The sequence below is a fragment of the Myotis myotis genome, unplaced genomic scaffold, assembly GCF_014108235.1.
Source record: "Myotis myotis isolate mMyoMyo1 unplaced genomic scaffold, mMyoMyo1.p scaffold_m19_p_6, whole genome shotgun sequence".
NCBI classification, from domain to species: domain Eukaryota; kingdom Metazoa; phylum Chordata; class Mammalia; order Chiroptera; family Vespertilionidae; genus Myotis; species Myotis myotis.
In genome coordinates this window covers 99,074,122-99,089,029 of record NW_023416368.1, presented here as the reverse complement: position 1 = coordinate 99,089,029, position 14,908 = coordinate 99,074,122, and the positions used below count along the sequence as shown (strand labels likewise).

The following is a 14,908-nucleotide window of genomic DNA, read 5'->3' as shown; positions in this document are numbered from 1 at the left end:
GGAATTCATTTAAATGTCAAATTAATCTGCTCTTCATTGCCCGGAAAAGTAATACAGGGTGTTCCCTCCCTCCCAAATGTATATACAATGTCTGTAGATTCTATTACATTTTGAAAAAGAAATGTATGTTAATAAACACTGCCTTTATAGTTATTCAAAGTGTGTATACATTTTTGGGGGACACCCTATATATAAGGGTTGGCAAAAGTAGGTGTACAGTTATAATACAAAAATTAATAAATAATACAAGAATAAACTATTTTGCATACTCACAACTGTACACCTACTTTTGCCCACCCATGTACACAGGGTCAAGTTAAGAACAACACAGTTCTGAAATTAAAACATGTTCTTGACGTAAATAAAAGAAGTCGCTTCTGGAAAGTAGCCATACTTTCCCCTATTCTTCCTGTTAAGCACAAATAAAATGCCTGTGTCTTATGTATAAACAAACATAAGACTGAAATGTGGTGAGAAGGCAGAACGGTAGAGAACCCGGACCTAAGAAACATTTAGTGGTGAACTCCATGGGCTTAATTTTTGCCCCATATATCCCAAATGCGGAATTGAGGAAGCCAGCAACACAGAAACACCATCGTGTGCAGAAAAAAAAAAAAAAAAAAAAATCCTAACAAAAGCCAAAGGACCAGGAAAGCACAGCCTAACAAGACAAAACCTTCGGATAATAACAGCTCTGCTTCTGCTAGACACCAAAGAAACTTGTGAGAAAGTAAAGAGGAGCCCCAAGTAGGTAGCTGGGACTTTTATCCCCTCTGGGTACTAAGACTTCCTCCTCCATCCTGTGGTGTTAGCTCAACCCACAGTAAAGGGGCGGCTCTCCACATCCCTTCTGGGGATGTTAGAGGAGGCCAAGGAGAGGCAAGATTTTTATCATTGCCCAGCAGTAATGAGGTCACCTCAATGCAGTAACTATGGAGACCACACAGAAAGCCAAACTGTCATCTCCATGCATGTGACCCTCAACAGAGGCTAGGGGGAATCTGAACTCCTACCTCCTTTGGCAGTAAGGAGATAGTGTCCCTAACTTTCCCTGCCAGTGCAGTGTTAGAGAAAGCCAGCAAAACCAGAAGATTTAAATTAACACAACAGACTATGAATATGTCCAGTTTCAAGTGAAAAATTACTCATTATACCAAGAACCAGGAAGATTTCAAATTGAATGAAAAAAGACAGATATAAGATTCCAATCGTTATTAGAATGATCTGATAAAAACACAGCAAGCATGAAAAACATGCCTGAGATAAATGAAAAAATACTCAGTAAAGAAAAAGGAAATTTTGACAAACAAAACACACACAAAAGAAATGAAAATATTAAAATAAAAAATAAAATAAAAACCTCAGAGTCATGGAAGCAGAGAACAAAGAGCACACAGCTGAAAAGTACTCAAGGAAATGATGGCTGAAAACTCCTCAATACACCAAAAACTAAAGGAATCCATACCAAACCACATGAAAATTAAACTAAGGACAAATAAAAATTTTTGAAGATAGAGAAAAAAAGACACTTACCTGGAGGAGGAAAACAATTTGAATAAGAGCTGATTTACTGTCACAAACTACAGTGCCCAGAAGAAAGTGGCACAATATTTTTCAAGTGCTAAAGAAAAAAAAGAGCCGAACCGGTTTGGCTCAGTGGATACAGCGTCGGCCTGCGGACTCAAGGGTCCCAGGTTTGATTCTGGTCAAGGGCATGTACCCTGGTTGCGGGCACATCCCCAGTGGGGGGTGTGCAGGAGGCAGCTGATCGATCTCTCTCGATGTTTCTAACTCTCTATCCCTCTCCCTTCTTCTCTGTAAAAAATCAATAAAATATATTAAAAAAAAAAAGAAAAAGAAAAAAAAGAACTATCAATCTAGAATCCTATACTGTGAAAATATCCTTTAGGAGTGAAGAAAAAGAATAAAGACATTCTCAGAAACTAAGAGAACCTGTTGTCAATAAATCTACCCTAAAGAACCACTAAGGGAAATTCTCTAAATAGAAAGGAAATGATAAAAGATGGAACCTTAAAACATTAGGAAGGGGCTGGGGGAGGGGAGCTTTCCTTACTTTAAATTTTCTAAATCATCTTTGGTGGTTAAAACATTTCTTATAACACTGATTTGTTTCTAAATGTATGTAGAGAAAACATGTAAGACAATTATATCATAAATAGGGGTAAAACTAGAAAGTCATTAAAAAAAAGTTAAGGTTTCTATACTTCATTCAAACTAGTAAAATGATAATACCAGCAGACTATAATGACTTGTCCTATATAATAAAAGGCTAATATGCAAATAGACCGAATGGTGGAACAACTGAACAACCAGTCACTATGACATGCGCTGACCACCAGACCAAGGTGGGATGCCGGGTGCTGTCACTGGGACGAGCCTCTGGTAGTTACGGAAAATTCATTGCTCCCATGCCCCACGGTCCTGCCTGGTGCTTGCACCTGCTTCCAGCATCCCTCAGGGCTCCTCCACCTCCCCTGGTCCTGAAGGGTGATTGGGGCCAGCAGCTGCCTCTCACACCCACTGCTGGCCGCGATCGCTTGGCACCGTCAGGAGGGGTGAGCAGTGGCTGTCAGCCCTGATTGCCCGAGGGCTCACCACCTCCCCCTGCTCCTGAGGAGCGACTGGGCAGCTGGCAGGAAGGGGACTGGGGCCACGGCGGGGGCATGGGGGATGGGCCGAGACCCACCCTGTGCCCACTGCAGCCTCGCGGCACACAGTTCCTTTCAAGGTGCAAATTTGTGCACTGGGACCCTGGTATATATTTAAAACAATATCTACAGCAACAACTAAAAAGATATACAAATAGATAACTCAAACACACTACATACAAAACAAAATGGAGATGTAAAAAGATGTTCAAGTAATCCACAGGAAACATGATGCAAGTAGACACTGTCCATGAGACACTTACTTCAAATACAACAATATAAGTGAGTTGAATGGCAAAAGATATAAATCATACAAATATTAATTAAAGAAGCAGAAGTGGCTACATTAACATAAAATAAAAGGGATTTCAGAGGAAGTAAAATCACCAGAGTGCCATTACGTAATGTTAAAAGGTCAATCCCCAAGAAGACATAGCAATTCTGGAAGTGTAGTCACCAAGCAGCAGAGCTGAAAAATATTAGGCAAAAACTAATAGAAGTGAAAGGACAATAGAGAAATCTATAATTATAATCGGAGATTTCATTAATCCTCTCTCAACACTTGATAGAACTAGACAAAAAAGTCCACAGTGTCATCAATCTAATAGACTCTAGGTTAATATATAGAATCAAATAGAGATTTATAGAACATTCTACCCAATAAAAGACAAATACATATTCTTGTCCAGTGCCCAAGGGACAAACACTAGGGTAGATCATACTGTGGGCCATAAAACAAATCTTCACAAATTTAAAAGAAGTGAAATCATACAGAATGTATTCTTTAGCCACAATAGAATCATATTAAAAATCAATTACTGAAAGACAATAGGAGAATCTGCAAACACTTTGAAATTCAGAATAAGCCATGAATCAAAGAGAAAGTCTCATGAGAAATTTTAAAATGCATTGAGCTGGAGAACCAAGATGGCGGCATAAGGTACACACCTGTGCATGCTGCCTCCCACAACAACATTGAAAATAACAACTATAAGACAAAACAGCTGTCATTCAGAGCCATGGGAAAGCTGGCCCAGTGGAAGTTCTACATCTGGAAGGAAAGAAAGAAGAGCACTGAGACTGAGTAGGATATGCAGAGGCGCCAAGAACAGAGGTACGGAGTCATGCGCCAGGCGAGCTGCAACTGGATGTGTGGTTTTTTTCAATCGAAAGGGGTTACAAACTCTCGAATCCACTGAGCTTGTTTGGGGCGGGATTCTGAGGTCCCAGACCCCTATGGGGAGAGGTGGGATGGCCTGGCAGTGGGTCGGAAAGCGAGAGTGGCTTTCTCACGGAGCTGCTCGCCGGCACTCGGGGATTCGGAGACGGAGAGGTGAGGAGTCGCCATTGCTGTTTGCTACGCCCTGGTGATTCCCTGAGACCCAGCCCTACTCAATTTACATCCCCACCCAAGCTGTGCCAGTGGCACAAAAGGAACCACCTGCGCTTTTGCAGCTTAACCCAACAAACTGCAGATTTCAACTCCTTGCACGCATAAGGGGCACACTCAAGAAGCAGAATCAGGTTCGGAGGAAGCCAGTACCGGACCCGGCTGGGCCGGCAACATGGAACCGCTGTACCAGCAAACGCACAAACAGGCCCACCAGATCCAGTCTCACACGGGACGCCAGGAGATGGCAGACAAGCAGTCTGTGCACTTAGTAGAAAACGAAATCCAAGCAAGCATACCAGATATTCAGCCAGCAAGAATGCCTGGAGATTTTGTCCAGCAAGGAGCCGCCCAACAAAAGACAGAATGCCAAACTTCGTGTTGACCAGTTAAAGTATGATGTCCAGCACCTGCAGACTGCTCTCAGAAACTTCCAACATCGGCGATACGCAAGGGAGCAACAGGAGAGACAGCGAGAGGAGCTTGTCTCACACCTTCACCCCCAACGTGGGATGCGGTGCCCCCTGCGAGGCTGCGATGGCCCCTGTGAGGCTGAGACGGTCCCTGTGAGGCCGAACACAGGGACACGTTGCGGATGGAAATAGCTACATTTTCCATGTGTATGACCTGGCAACAAAAAGCATACACCTATGGATGAGGGCAGTGGGGGGGGGGGGGGGGGGGGGGAAGGGCAGAGGGTGGGGTGGGAACTGGGTGGAGGGGAGCTATGGGGGGAAAAAAGGGGAACAACTGTAATAATCTGAACAATAAAGATTTACTTAAAAAATGCATTGAGCTAGTGAAAATAAAAATACAGCATATCAAAATTTGTGGCTGGATACAGCTAAAGCTGTGCCAAGAGGGAAGTTTACAGCACTAAAAACACATATAGTACAAGAGAAAAAGTTCCAATTCATTAAATCCAAATTCTCATCCTAAGAACCTAGAGAAAAATAACACAATAAGCCCAAAGTAAAAAGAATGAAAATACTAAAGAGCAGAAATCAATGACATTAAAAACAAGAGAAAAATAAATTTAAAGCCATTTCTTTGAAAAGATCAATAAAACTGACAAACCTCTATCAAAACTGACAAAGAAAAAAAAGAGAGAAGACAAAATTTACCAATGTTAAAAATAAAAGAGGACATCCAGAAATCGAACAGAATAAAGGAATACTATGAACAACTCAACATAAATTTATCAACACAGAGAAAATGAACTACTTCCCTGAAAAACACAAACTATCAAAACCCAACAGACAATTTGAATAGCTGTATACCTATTAAAAAAATAAATTCATAATTTAAAAATGACCAGGAAAGAAATCTCCAGGCCCAGATTGTTAAGTTGGAAAACTCCACCAAACATTTAACTTCAATTCCACAGAATCTTTTCCAGTAAAGAGATGAGGGACACTTTCAAATTCATTTCATAAAGCTAATATTGCATACAAAAGTCAGCAAAGTATAAAAAATTTGTACACCATGACCAAGTCGGACTTATACAGGAATTCAAGTCTGGTTCTCAATATGTGAAAACAATTATCAGGCTAAAGAAGAAAAATTACATGAGCTCTCACCTGATGCATATTAATAAGCAGTTGACAAAGGAACAATCATTCATGATTAAAAACTCTCAGAAAAAGAGGAATAGAGAGACTTCCTTAAGTTGAGAAAGAGGACCTACAAAATACCTACTGCTAACATTATACTTAGTAGTGACACAACACTTTCTTCCAAGTTGGGGAAAAAGAAGGGATATCTGCTCTCACAACTCTCATTCAACAAAAAGGGTGCTAGAAGTTCAAATCAATGCAATAAGGCAAGAAAATAAATATAAATATATAAATATAAATATATATAAATATATATATATATATACACACACACACACATTTCCCTGGCTTGGCGACTCATTTGGTTGAAGCATTATCCCATACACAAAAAGACTGCAGTTGGGGTGCATATGGGAGGCAACCTATCCATGTTCTATATCGAAGCTTCTTTCTCTCTCCCTTCCTCTTTCTCTAAAATCAGTTAAAAAATGAACATATTCTCGACTGAAGGTTAAAACAAAAAGTATACATATTGTAAAGGAAGAAATAAAGTTGGTCTGAACCAAGATGGCGGCATAGGTTAATGCCGGAGATTGCTGCCTTGAACAACCAAATCCAAACACACCTAAAAGACGGAATGGACATCATCCAGAACCACAGGAAGGCTGGCTGAGTGGAAATTCTACAACTAGGAGGAAAGAGAATATCATACCCAGACTCAGAGGAGGCACAGTGCTGAAGTGAAATACTCAGGTTCGGAGTGCGCGCGGAGCGGGCTGGCGGCGGAGGGCACGGTTGGTGCTTTCAATCGGGAGGGAGTCTCAGATTATGAGCTCCAGATCCGGGCGAGTCTCTAGGGACCCAGACTCAAACGGGAGAAGCGGGACTGTCTGGCTTCAGTCGGAACTCGAAGGCAGCTTTCTCTCCGAGGTTTGCAGCGGTTGCTGGGACTCTGTGAGGCAGAGCCCCTAGGGACGAACTGAGAGCCGCCATAACTGCTCTCTCCGGCCCACCCTGTTGATCCCGAGCATGAGCGATACATCCGCCCTGCCCAAGCCCTGCGCAGAGCCATTTGCCAGATAGCCTCAGGCAAAGGCTAGATTAGCACCTCCCTAGAGGACAGAAGTTTTCCCACTGCAGACACAGCTGATTCTCACAGCCAGCTGGCCTGGAGGTCAAATCCCCCTAGTATTAACCACAACAATCAAGGCTTAACTACAGGAGGACTGCACATAAAGACCACTAGGGGGTGCACCAAGAAAGCATAAAAAATGCGGAGACAAAGAAATAGGACAAAACTGTCAATGGAGGATATTCAGTTCGGAACCACACTTTTAAGGTCTCTCAAGAACTGTCTAGAAGCCGCTGATAAACTTAATGAGATCCTCGATGTTATGATAAAGAACCAATTAGAAATTAAACATACACGGACTGAAATAACGAATATTATACAGACTCCCAACAGCAGACCAGAGGACTGCAAGAATCAAGGCAAAGATTTGAAATGCGAAGAAGCTAAAAACACCCAACCGGAAAAGCAAAATGAAAAAAGAATCCGAAAATACGAAGATAGTGTAAGGAGCCTCTGGGACAGCTTCAAGCGTACCAACATCAGAATTATAGGGGTGCCAGAAAATGAGAGAGAGCAAGATATTGAAAACCTATTTGAAGAAATAATGACAGAAAACTTCCCCTACCTGGTCAAAGAAATAGACTTACAAGTCCAGGAAGCACGGAGAACCCCAAACAAAAGGAATCCAAAGAGGACCACACCAAGACACATCATAATTAAAATGCCAAGAGCAAAAGACAAAGAGAGACTCTTAAGAGCAGCAAGAGAAAGAAACTCAGTTACCTACAAAGGGGTACCCATATGACTGTCAGCTGATTTCTCAACAGAAACTTTGCAGGCCAGAAGGGAATGGCAAGAAATATTCAAAGTGATGAATACCAAGAACCTACAACCAAGATTACTCTTTATCCAGCAAAGCTATCATTCAGAACTGAAGGTCAGATAAAGAGCTTCACAGATAAAGAAAAGCTAAAGGAGTTCATCACTACCAAACCAGTATTATATGAAATGCTGAAAGGTATCCTTTAAGAAGAGGAAGAAGAAGAAAAAGGTAAAGATACAAATTATGAACAACAAATACGTATCTATCAACAAGTGAATCTAAAAAATCAAGTGAATAAAAATCCGATGAACAGAGTAAACTGGTGAATATAATAGAATCAGGGGCATAGAAAGGGAGTGGACTGACTATTCTTGGGGGGGAAAGGGGTGTGGGGGATGCGGGAAGAGACTGGACAATAATCGTGCACATATGGATGAGGACATGGGGAGGGGGGTTGAGGGTGGAGGGTGGGGTGGGAACCGGGTGGAGGGGAGCTATGGGGGGAAAAAAGAGGAACAAATGTAATAATCTGAACAATAAAGACTTAATTAAAAAAAAAAAAAGAAGTATAACCTCAGCAATGTATCACCAGAACAGAGGCGTTTGAAACAAAGGCTAGAAAAGCAATGCTAGACTAGGAGTAAAAATAATACAAAAACTAGTAGACAGTTTATAGGTGGACAAGAGAGAAAACTACTCCATGTGCTTAAGAAATTGATGAAGTCCTGGCAAGACTTAGCCCATAAATCCCCAGGCAAAAGGATTCCCTCTTACGGCTTCATTAGACTCAAAGACACACACACACACACACACACACACACACACATACAGTGGGTCCTTGACTTACGAGTGTCCTGACTAATGAGTTTTTCGAGATATGGGCCGTCTCTTGGCCGATTTTTTGCTTTGAGTTGTGAGCTAAAATTAGGGTTATAAGCCAGCTTCAGATACCCCACCGCTAGTTGGCGCAGCGAACGTCACAGTGAACGCCACAACATCAGCCCAGCATCACATGTCTCACTCATTCACTTTTGATTTGACATAGGAGTAATTTGAGTTACGAGCTCCATCACGGAACGAATTAAACTCGTAAGTCAAGGTCCCACTGTATACACAAACCAAAATAAGCACAAATATGGGAAGTCATACCTTTTAGGCCTAAAGTCTGCAACTGAAACAGTTTCCCCATCTCAAAAGGTAGAACTCGTAACAGGTTGTTATTTAAATGGAGTTCCCTGTTGATGTAAAATTTCCAGGTAGTCAGCAGACATATTAACCTTTAACTAACAGCTAAAATCAACAATATGATTTCTAGAAATATAAGCTCCTAAAATTGACAAAATTTCATATTATATTCCAATGTCTAATACAGTGCTTCTCAAATCCTATGTAGTAAAACACAAAAACCCAAACTTCTACAAACCAATACATTTGTAAAATACAGGGAAACAATGAGTTGCTAAATAAATGAAATGGGTGGTGGGTGGGGAGACCAAAAAAATAGAAGCCCCAATTTTTTAAGGGTATTAGATTCAAAAGATATAAACTCTCTCTCACATGTTGTATTAGTTTGCAAACTGGCAGTCTAAACAATCATCCTGAGAGCAGCACTGGTCTAGCTCATGTAGAGTCTCCTACTATACACGTTTAAGAAAGTGAAAATTATAAAAATGATAAAGCAGTCTAATATGTGAATTATTAAAAGAGAATGAAGATGATCATGTAATATCAACTCAAAATAGCTACTGATAGAAAAAAGGTCCTTTAAGTAAATTTGGTTTAGGACAGTAATGGTGAACCTTTTGAGCTCGGTGTGTCAGCATTTTGAAAAACCCTAACTTAAGTCTGGTGCCGTGTCACATATAGAAATTTTTTGATATTTGCAACCATAGTAAAACAAAGATGTATATTTTTGATATTTATTTTATATATTTAAATGTCACTCAACAAAGAAAAATCAACCAAAAAAATGAGTTCACGTGTCACCTCTGACATGCATGTCATAGGTTCGCCATCACCGATTTAGGAGAAAGGATCATAGTATATACTCAATAATTAAACCTAAAAAAATGTAAAAAGGCTGGACTGAAGACAGCAATAGAGTAAGATACAGTATGTACCAGTTAGGCTGAGTTGTTTTTTAATTATTATTTCAAATATCTCTAATCTCAGTCTTGGCAGGTAGGTTTTACAGCAACTTTACAGATGAGGAAACACGCAGTGGGGTTAAGAAACTTGTCCCAAATCACACAAGTTGAAAATGGCAAAGTCAGGATTCCTAACTGAACTCTGTGCAACTCCATATCCCATCCAATCCTACACTCCAAACTATAGTCCCCCAATTCAATGCCTAATTCTAGCTTTTCTCAAGTCCAGGCTTTATTACTATTATGCATACATGCCCTGAAATAACCGAAAAGGTTTCACTAACTGGCAATGGTTTCCTGAGCCCTGTATGAAGTGCCCATAATGTAGTGGGGGGAAAGCACCAGAACTGTCATAGGTGACTGCATATGTGAGATTAACACAGTGCCTTCTATTTGTTTACCCCCATTTGTTAAGAAATTTTGACTCAAGAATGAAGTATATTATAAAAAACAGCAATAAAACAAATTTTAGACCATGGATTTCTTGATTTATTATTTATTAGTTGACATTCAATTTTCTAAGAAAACCTTATATAAAGGATAGTTATATTTACTTTTGGTCAAATACCATCAAACTGAGTATTGTTTCTTCTAAGGTAAACACTCTCTTGTGTTTTAAGGGGTATACAGTTAGGTACTAAGTTGAATCTGCATACCTGAGTGATACCATGTTTCCGAGTTCTGCTGGTAAACTCCGGATTTTGTTTGAGGACAGGTCCAGATACACCAGATTGTGAAGCTTGGCAATGTCTGAAGGAATACGGGACAGGAAATTGTCACTCAGATGCAAAGCTGTCAGGTGAGTTAGTGACCACAAAGATGAGCTTAAGCTTCTTACTCTTCCTGTAAAAACAATAACAAAAATAGGGGAAAGATTATAGTATTCTCTATAATCTCATAAGCATACAGAATTAAAATAGCAATAAGTAAGTACCTATCAATAATAACTTTCAATATGAATGGATTGAATGTTCTAATCTAAAGATATAGGGTAGCTGAATGGATACAAAACCACGATCCAATTATGTGCTATCTACAAAAGACAAACCTCAGAACATCAAAGACACACAGGAGGAGAATGAAGGGATGGGAAAAAAAATTTCCATACAAATGGAAATGAAAAAAAAAAAAAAAAAAAAAAAAGGCTGGGTAGCAATACTTGTATCCGACAAAACAGACTTCAAAAATGAAGGCCACCACAAGAGACAACAATGGTCAGTCAATACATAATACTAAAGAGATCAATTGAACAAGAGGATATAACCCTGATAAACATATATGCACCCAATATAGGAGCACCTAATATATAAAAAACTTCCAGAGGACTTTAAGGGAGAGATGGACAACAATACAGTCATAGTAGGGGACTTTAACACCCTGCTGACTTCACTGGATAGATCTTCCAGACAAAAACTTAACAAGGAAACACTGAATCAGATGGATTCAATACACATTTATAGAACACTAGAGGCCCAGTGCACAAATTCATGCATATTGAAAGGAAACTAATTAGAAGAAATATTTTAGAGGCTGGGGAGAAACCACGGGAGGGCTCCAGGGCATGGCTGTGCCAGTCTTGCCCAGTCCTGATCAGCTGGACCCCAGCAGCAAGCTAACCTACTGGTCGGAGCGTCTGTCCTAAATGGTCAGTGCACATGATAGCAACTGGTCTAGCGGTCGACTGCATGGTTGACCCATTGGTCAGACACTTGGTATATTAAGCTTTTATATATATACTAGAGGCCCGGTGCACAAAAATTTGTGCACTGGGGGGGGGGGGGGGGGCGGTCCCTCAGTCTGGCCTGTGCTCTCTTGCAGTGTGGGACCCCTCGGAGGATGTTTACCTGCTGGCTTAGGGCGGGCCTAAGGTGGCAGTCAGACATCCCTCTGGCAGCCCAGAAGCCCTAGGGGAATGTCCACTTGCCAGCGGGGAGCAGGCCTAAGCTGTAGTCAGACATTCTTAGCACTGCTGAGGAGGCGTGAGAGGCCCCTGCCATCACTGCTGTGCTGGCAGCCATCAGCCTGCTTGTGGCTGAGCAGAGCTCCCCCTGTAGGAGCGCATTGACCACGAGGGGGCAGCTCCTGCATTGAGCATCTGCCCCGTGGTCGTCAGTGTGTGTCATAGTGACCAGTCATTCCCAGTCGTTCTGCTGTTAGGGTCAATTTGCATATTACCCTTTTATTATATAGGATAGATTTCACATTCCAGAGATGGAAATTCATAGTACTATAGGCCTACCTCAAAAAAACCAAGAAAAATCAACAATAGATTATTTAAGCCTACAACGTAAAGAATTAGAAAGAGAACATCATGAAAAACCTAGAACAGTGATGGCAAACCTTTTGAGCTCGGTGTGTCAGCAGTTTGAAAAACCCTAACTTAACTCTGATGCTGTGTCACATATAGAAATTTTTTGATATTTGCAACCATAGTAAAACAAAGACTTATATTTTTGATATTTATTTTATATATTTAAACGCCATTTAACAAAGAAAAATCAAAAAAATGAGTTCGCGTGTCACCTCTGACACGCGTGTCATAGGTTCACCATCACTGACCTAGAATAAGTAGAAGGAAGGAAATAAAGGTTAGAGTAGAAATAAATGACAGAAATTAAAAAAACAATACCCCCCCCACCCCCAAATCAATGAAACCAAGAGCTGGTTCTTTGCAAGGATAAACAAAATTGATGAACTGTTAGCCAGACTCATCAAGAAACAAAAGAGAAGACCCAAATAAATAAAAAATCATAAACAAAAGCGGAGAAGTAACCACTGACACCATGGAAATACAAAGGATTGTAAGAAAATACTATATGCCAAACAGATGGACAATGTGGATGAAATGGACAAGTTCCTAGAAAAATACAATTTCCCAAAACCAAATCAGGAAGAATCAGAAAACCTGAATAGGCCAATAACAACTGATGAAATAGAAGTAGTAATCAAAAAACTCTCAGCAAACAAAATCCCAGGTCTGGATGGCTTCACGGGAGTTTTACCAAACATTCAAAGAAGAACTAACACCTATACTCCTCAAACAATTCCAAAAAAATCCGAAAGGAGGGAACACTTCCAAACTCTTTTTATGAGGCCAGCATTACCCTAATTCCAAAACCAGATAAAGACACTACAAAGAAAGAGAATTACAGGCCAATATCCCTGATGAACATAGATGCTAAAATCCTCAATAAAATTCTAGCAAATCAGATCTAGCATTACATTAGAAAGATCATACACCATGACCAAGTGGGATTTATTCCAGGAATGTCAGGCTGATACAATATTTGCAAATCAATAAACATGATACATCACATAAACAAATTGAAAGACAAAAAACACATGATCATATCAACAGACACAGAAAAAGCATTCAACAAAATCCAACAGCCATTTTTCATAAAAACGCTCAGCAAAGTGGGAATAGAGGGAGCATATCCCAACACAATAAAGGCCATATAAATAAAGGCCAAACTTACAGCCAACATCAGACTCAATGGGCAAAAACTAAAATCATTTCCCTTAAGAACAGGAACATGACAGGGCTGTCTGCTTTCACCACTCTTATTTAACATAGCACTGAAAGTCCAAGCCATAGAGATCAGACAAGAAGAAATAAAAGGCATCCAAATTGGAATGGAGGAAGTAAAACTCTCATTTTTCCAGATGACATGATATTGTACATAGAAAACTCTAAAAACTCCACCAAAATACTATTAGATTTAATAAATGAATTTGTCAATGTAGCAGGATACAAAATCAACACCCAAAAATCGATGGCTGTTTTATATACCACTAATGATTTTCAGAAAGAGAAACAGAACAAGCAATCTGATTTACCATTGCAACAAAAATATTAAAATACTTAGGAATAAACTTAACCCTGTATTCGGAAAACCACAGGACGTTGAAAAAAGAGATAGAAGATATAAACAAGTGGAAGAATATACCATGTTCATTGATTGGTAGAAGCAACATCATTAAAATGTCCATACTAACCAAGGCAATCTACAGATTCAATGTAATGCCTATTAAAATAGCAATAGGATAGTTCACAGAGCTAGAACAAATACTTCAAAAATTTATATGGAACCAAAAAAGACCCTGAATAGCCACAGGAATCATAAGAAAGAAGAACAAAGTTGGAAGAATCACAATATCAGATTTCCAGTTATACTACAAAGCCACTGTAATGAAAGCAGCCTGGTACTGGCACAAGAACAGGCATACAGATCAACAGAACAGAACAGAGAACCCAGAAATCAACCCAAGCCATTACATTTAATTAATATTTGACAACAGAGGCAAGAGCATATAATGGAGTTAAGACAGTCTTTTCAATAAATGGTGTGGGGGAAAATTGGACAGATACAAACAAATCAAACTTGACTACCAACTTACAACATACACAAGAATAAACTAAAAATGGATAAAAGACTTAAATGTAAGTTGTGAAATCATAAAAACCCTAGAAGAAACCATAGGCACCAAAATCTCAGACATCCCTCATAGCAATATGTTTATTGATAGAGCTCCTAGGGCAGTGATGGCGAACCATTTGAGCTCGGCATGTCAGCATTTTGAAAAACCCTAACTTAACTCTGGAGCCGTGTCACATATAGAAATTTTTTGATATTTGCAACCATAATAAAACAAAGATTTATATTTTTGATATTTATTTTATATATTTAAATGCCATTTAACAAAGAAAAATCAACCAAAAAAATGAGTTCATGTGTCACCTCTGACACGCATGTCATAGGTTCGCCATCACTGTCCTAGGGCAATGGAAACTAATAAGAAAATAAACAAATGGGACTACATCAAAATAAAAGGCTTCTGCACAGCAAAAGGAACCATCAACAAAGTAAAAAGGGAGTCCACTGTATGGGAGAACATATTTGGCAATGATACATCTGATAAATGGTTAATATGCAAAATATATAAGGAAGTCATACAACTTAATAGAAAAGCCAAACAATCCAATTAAAAAATGGGCAAAGGACCTAGCTAGACACTTCTCCAAAGTGGACATACAGATGGCCAAGAGACATATGAAAAAATACTCAGTCACTCATCATCAGGGAGCTGCAAATTAAAACGACCATGAGATATCATGGTCAGAATGACTACCATCAACAAATCAACAAATGACAAGTGCTGGCAAAGATGTGGAGAAAAGGGAACCCTAGTACACTGCTGGTGGGAATGCAAACTGGTACAGCCATTATGGAAAACAGTATAGCGTTTC

General features: G+C 39.8%; 1 protein-coding gene across 5 annotated transcripts in view; it reads right to left on the bottom strand.

The window, feature by feature from the left end:
- The window catches only part of CNOT6 (CCR4-NOT transcription complex subunit 6), a 68,545-nt gene that overhangs the window by 21,032 nt on the left and 32,605 nt on the right, over positions 1-14,908 (bottom strand). For all 5 annotated transcript variants that reach the window (XM_036312538.1, XM_036312537.1, XM_036312539.1 and 2 more), the window contains 2 exons: positions 10,314-10,500; positions 8,660-8,745 (listed from right to left, as the gene is read on the bottom strand). In XM_036312538.1, coding sequence (XP_036168431.1) covers positions 8,660-8,745; positions 10,314-10,500 — 273 coding nt within the window. The remainder of the gene's footprint in view (positions 1-8,659; positions 8,746-10,313; positions 10,501-14,908) is intronic.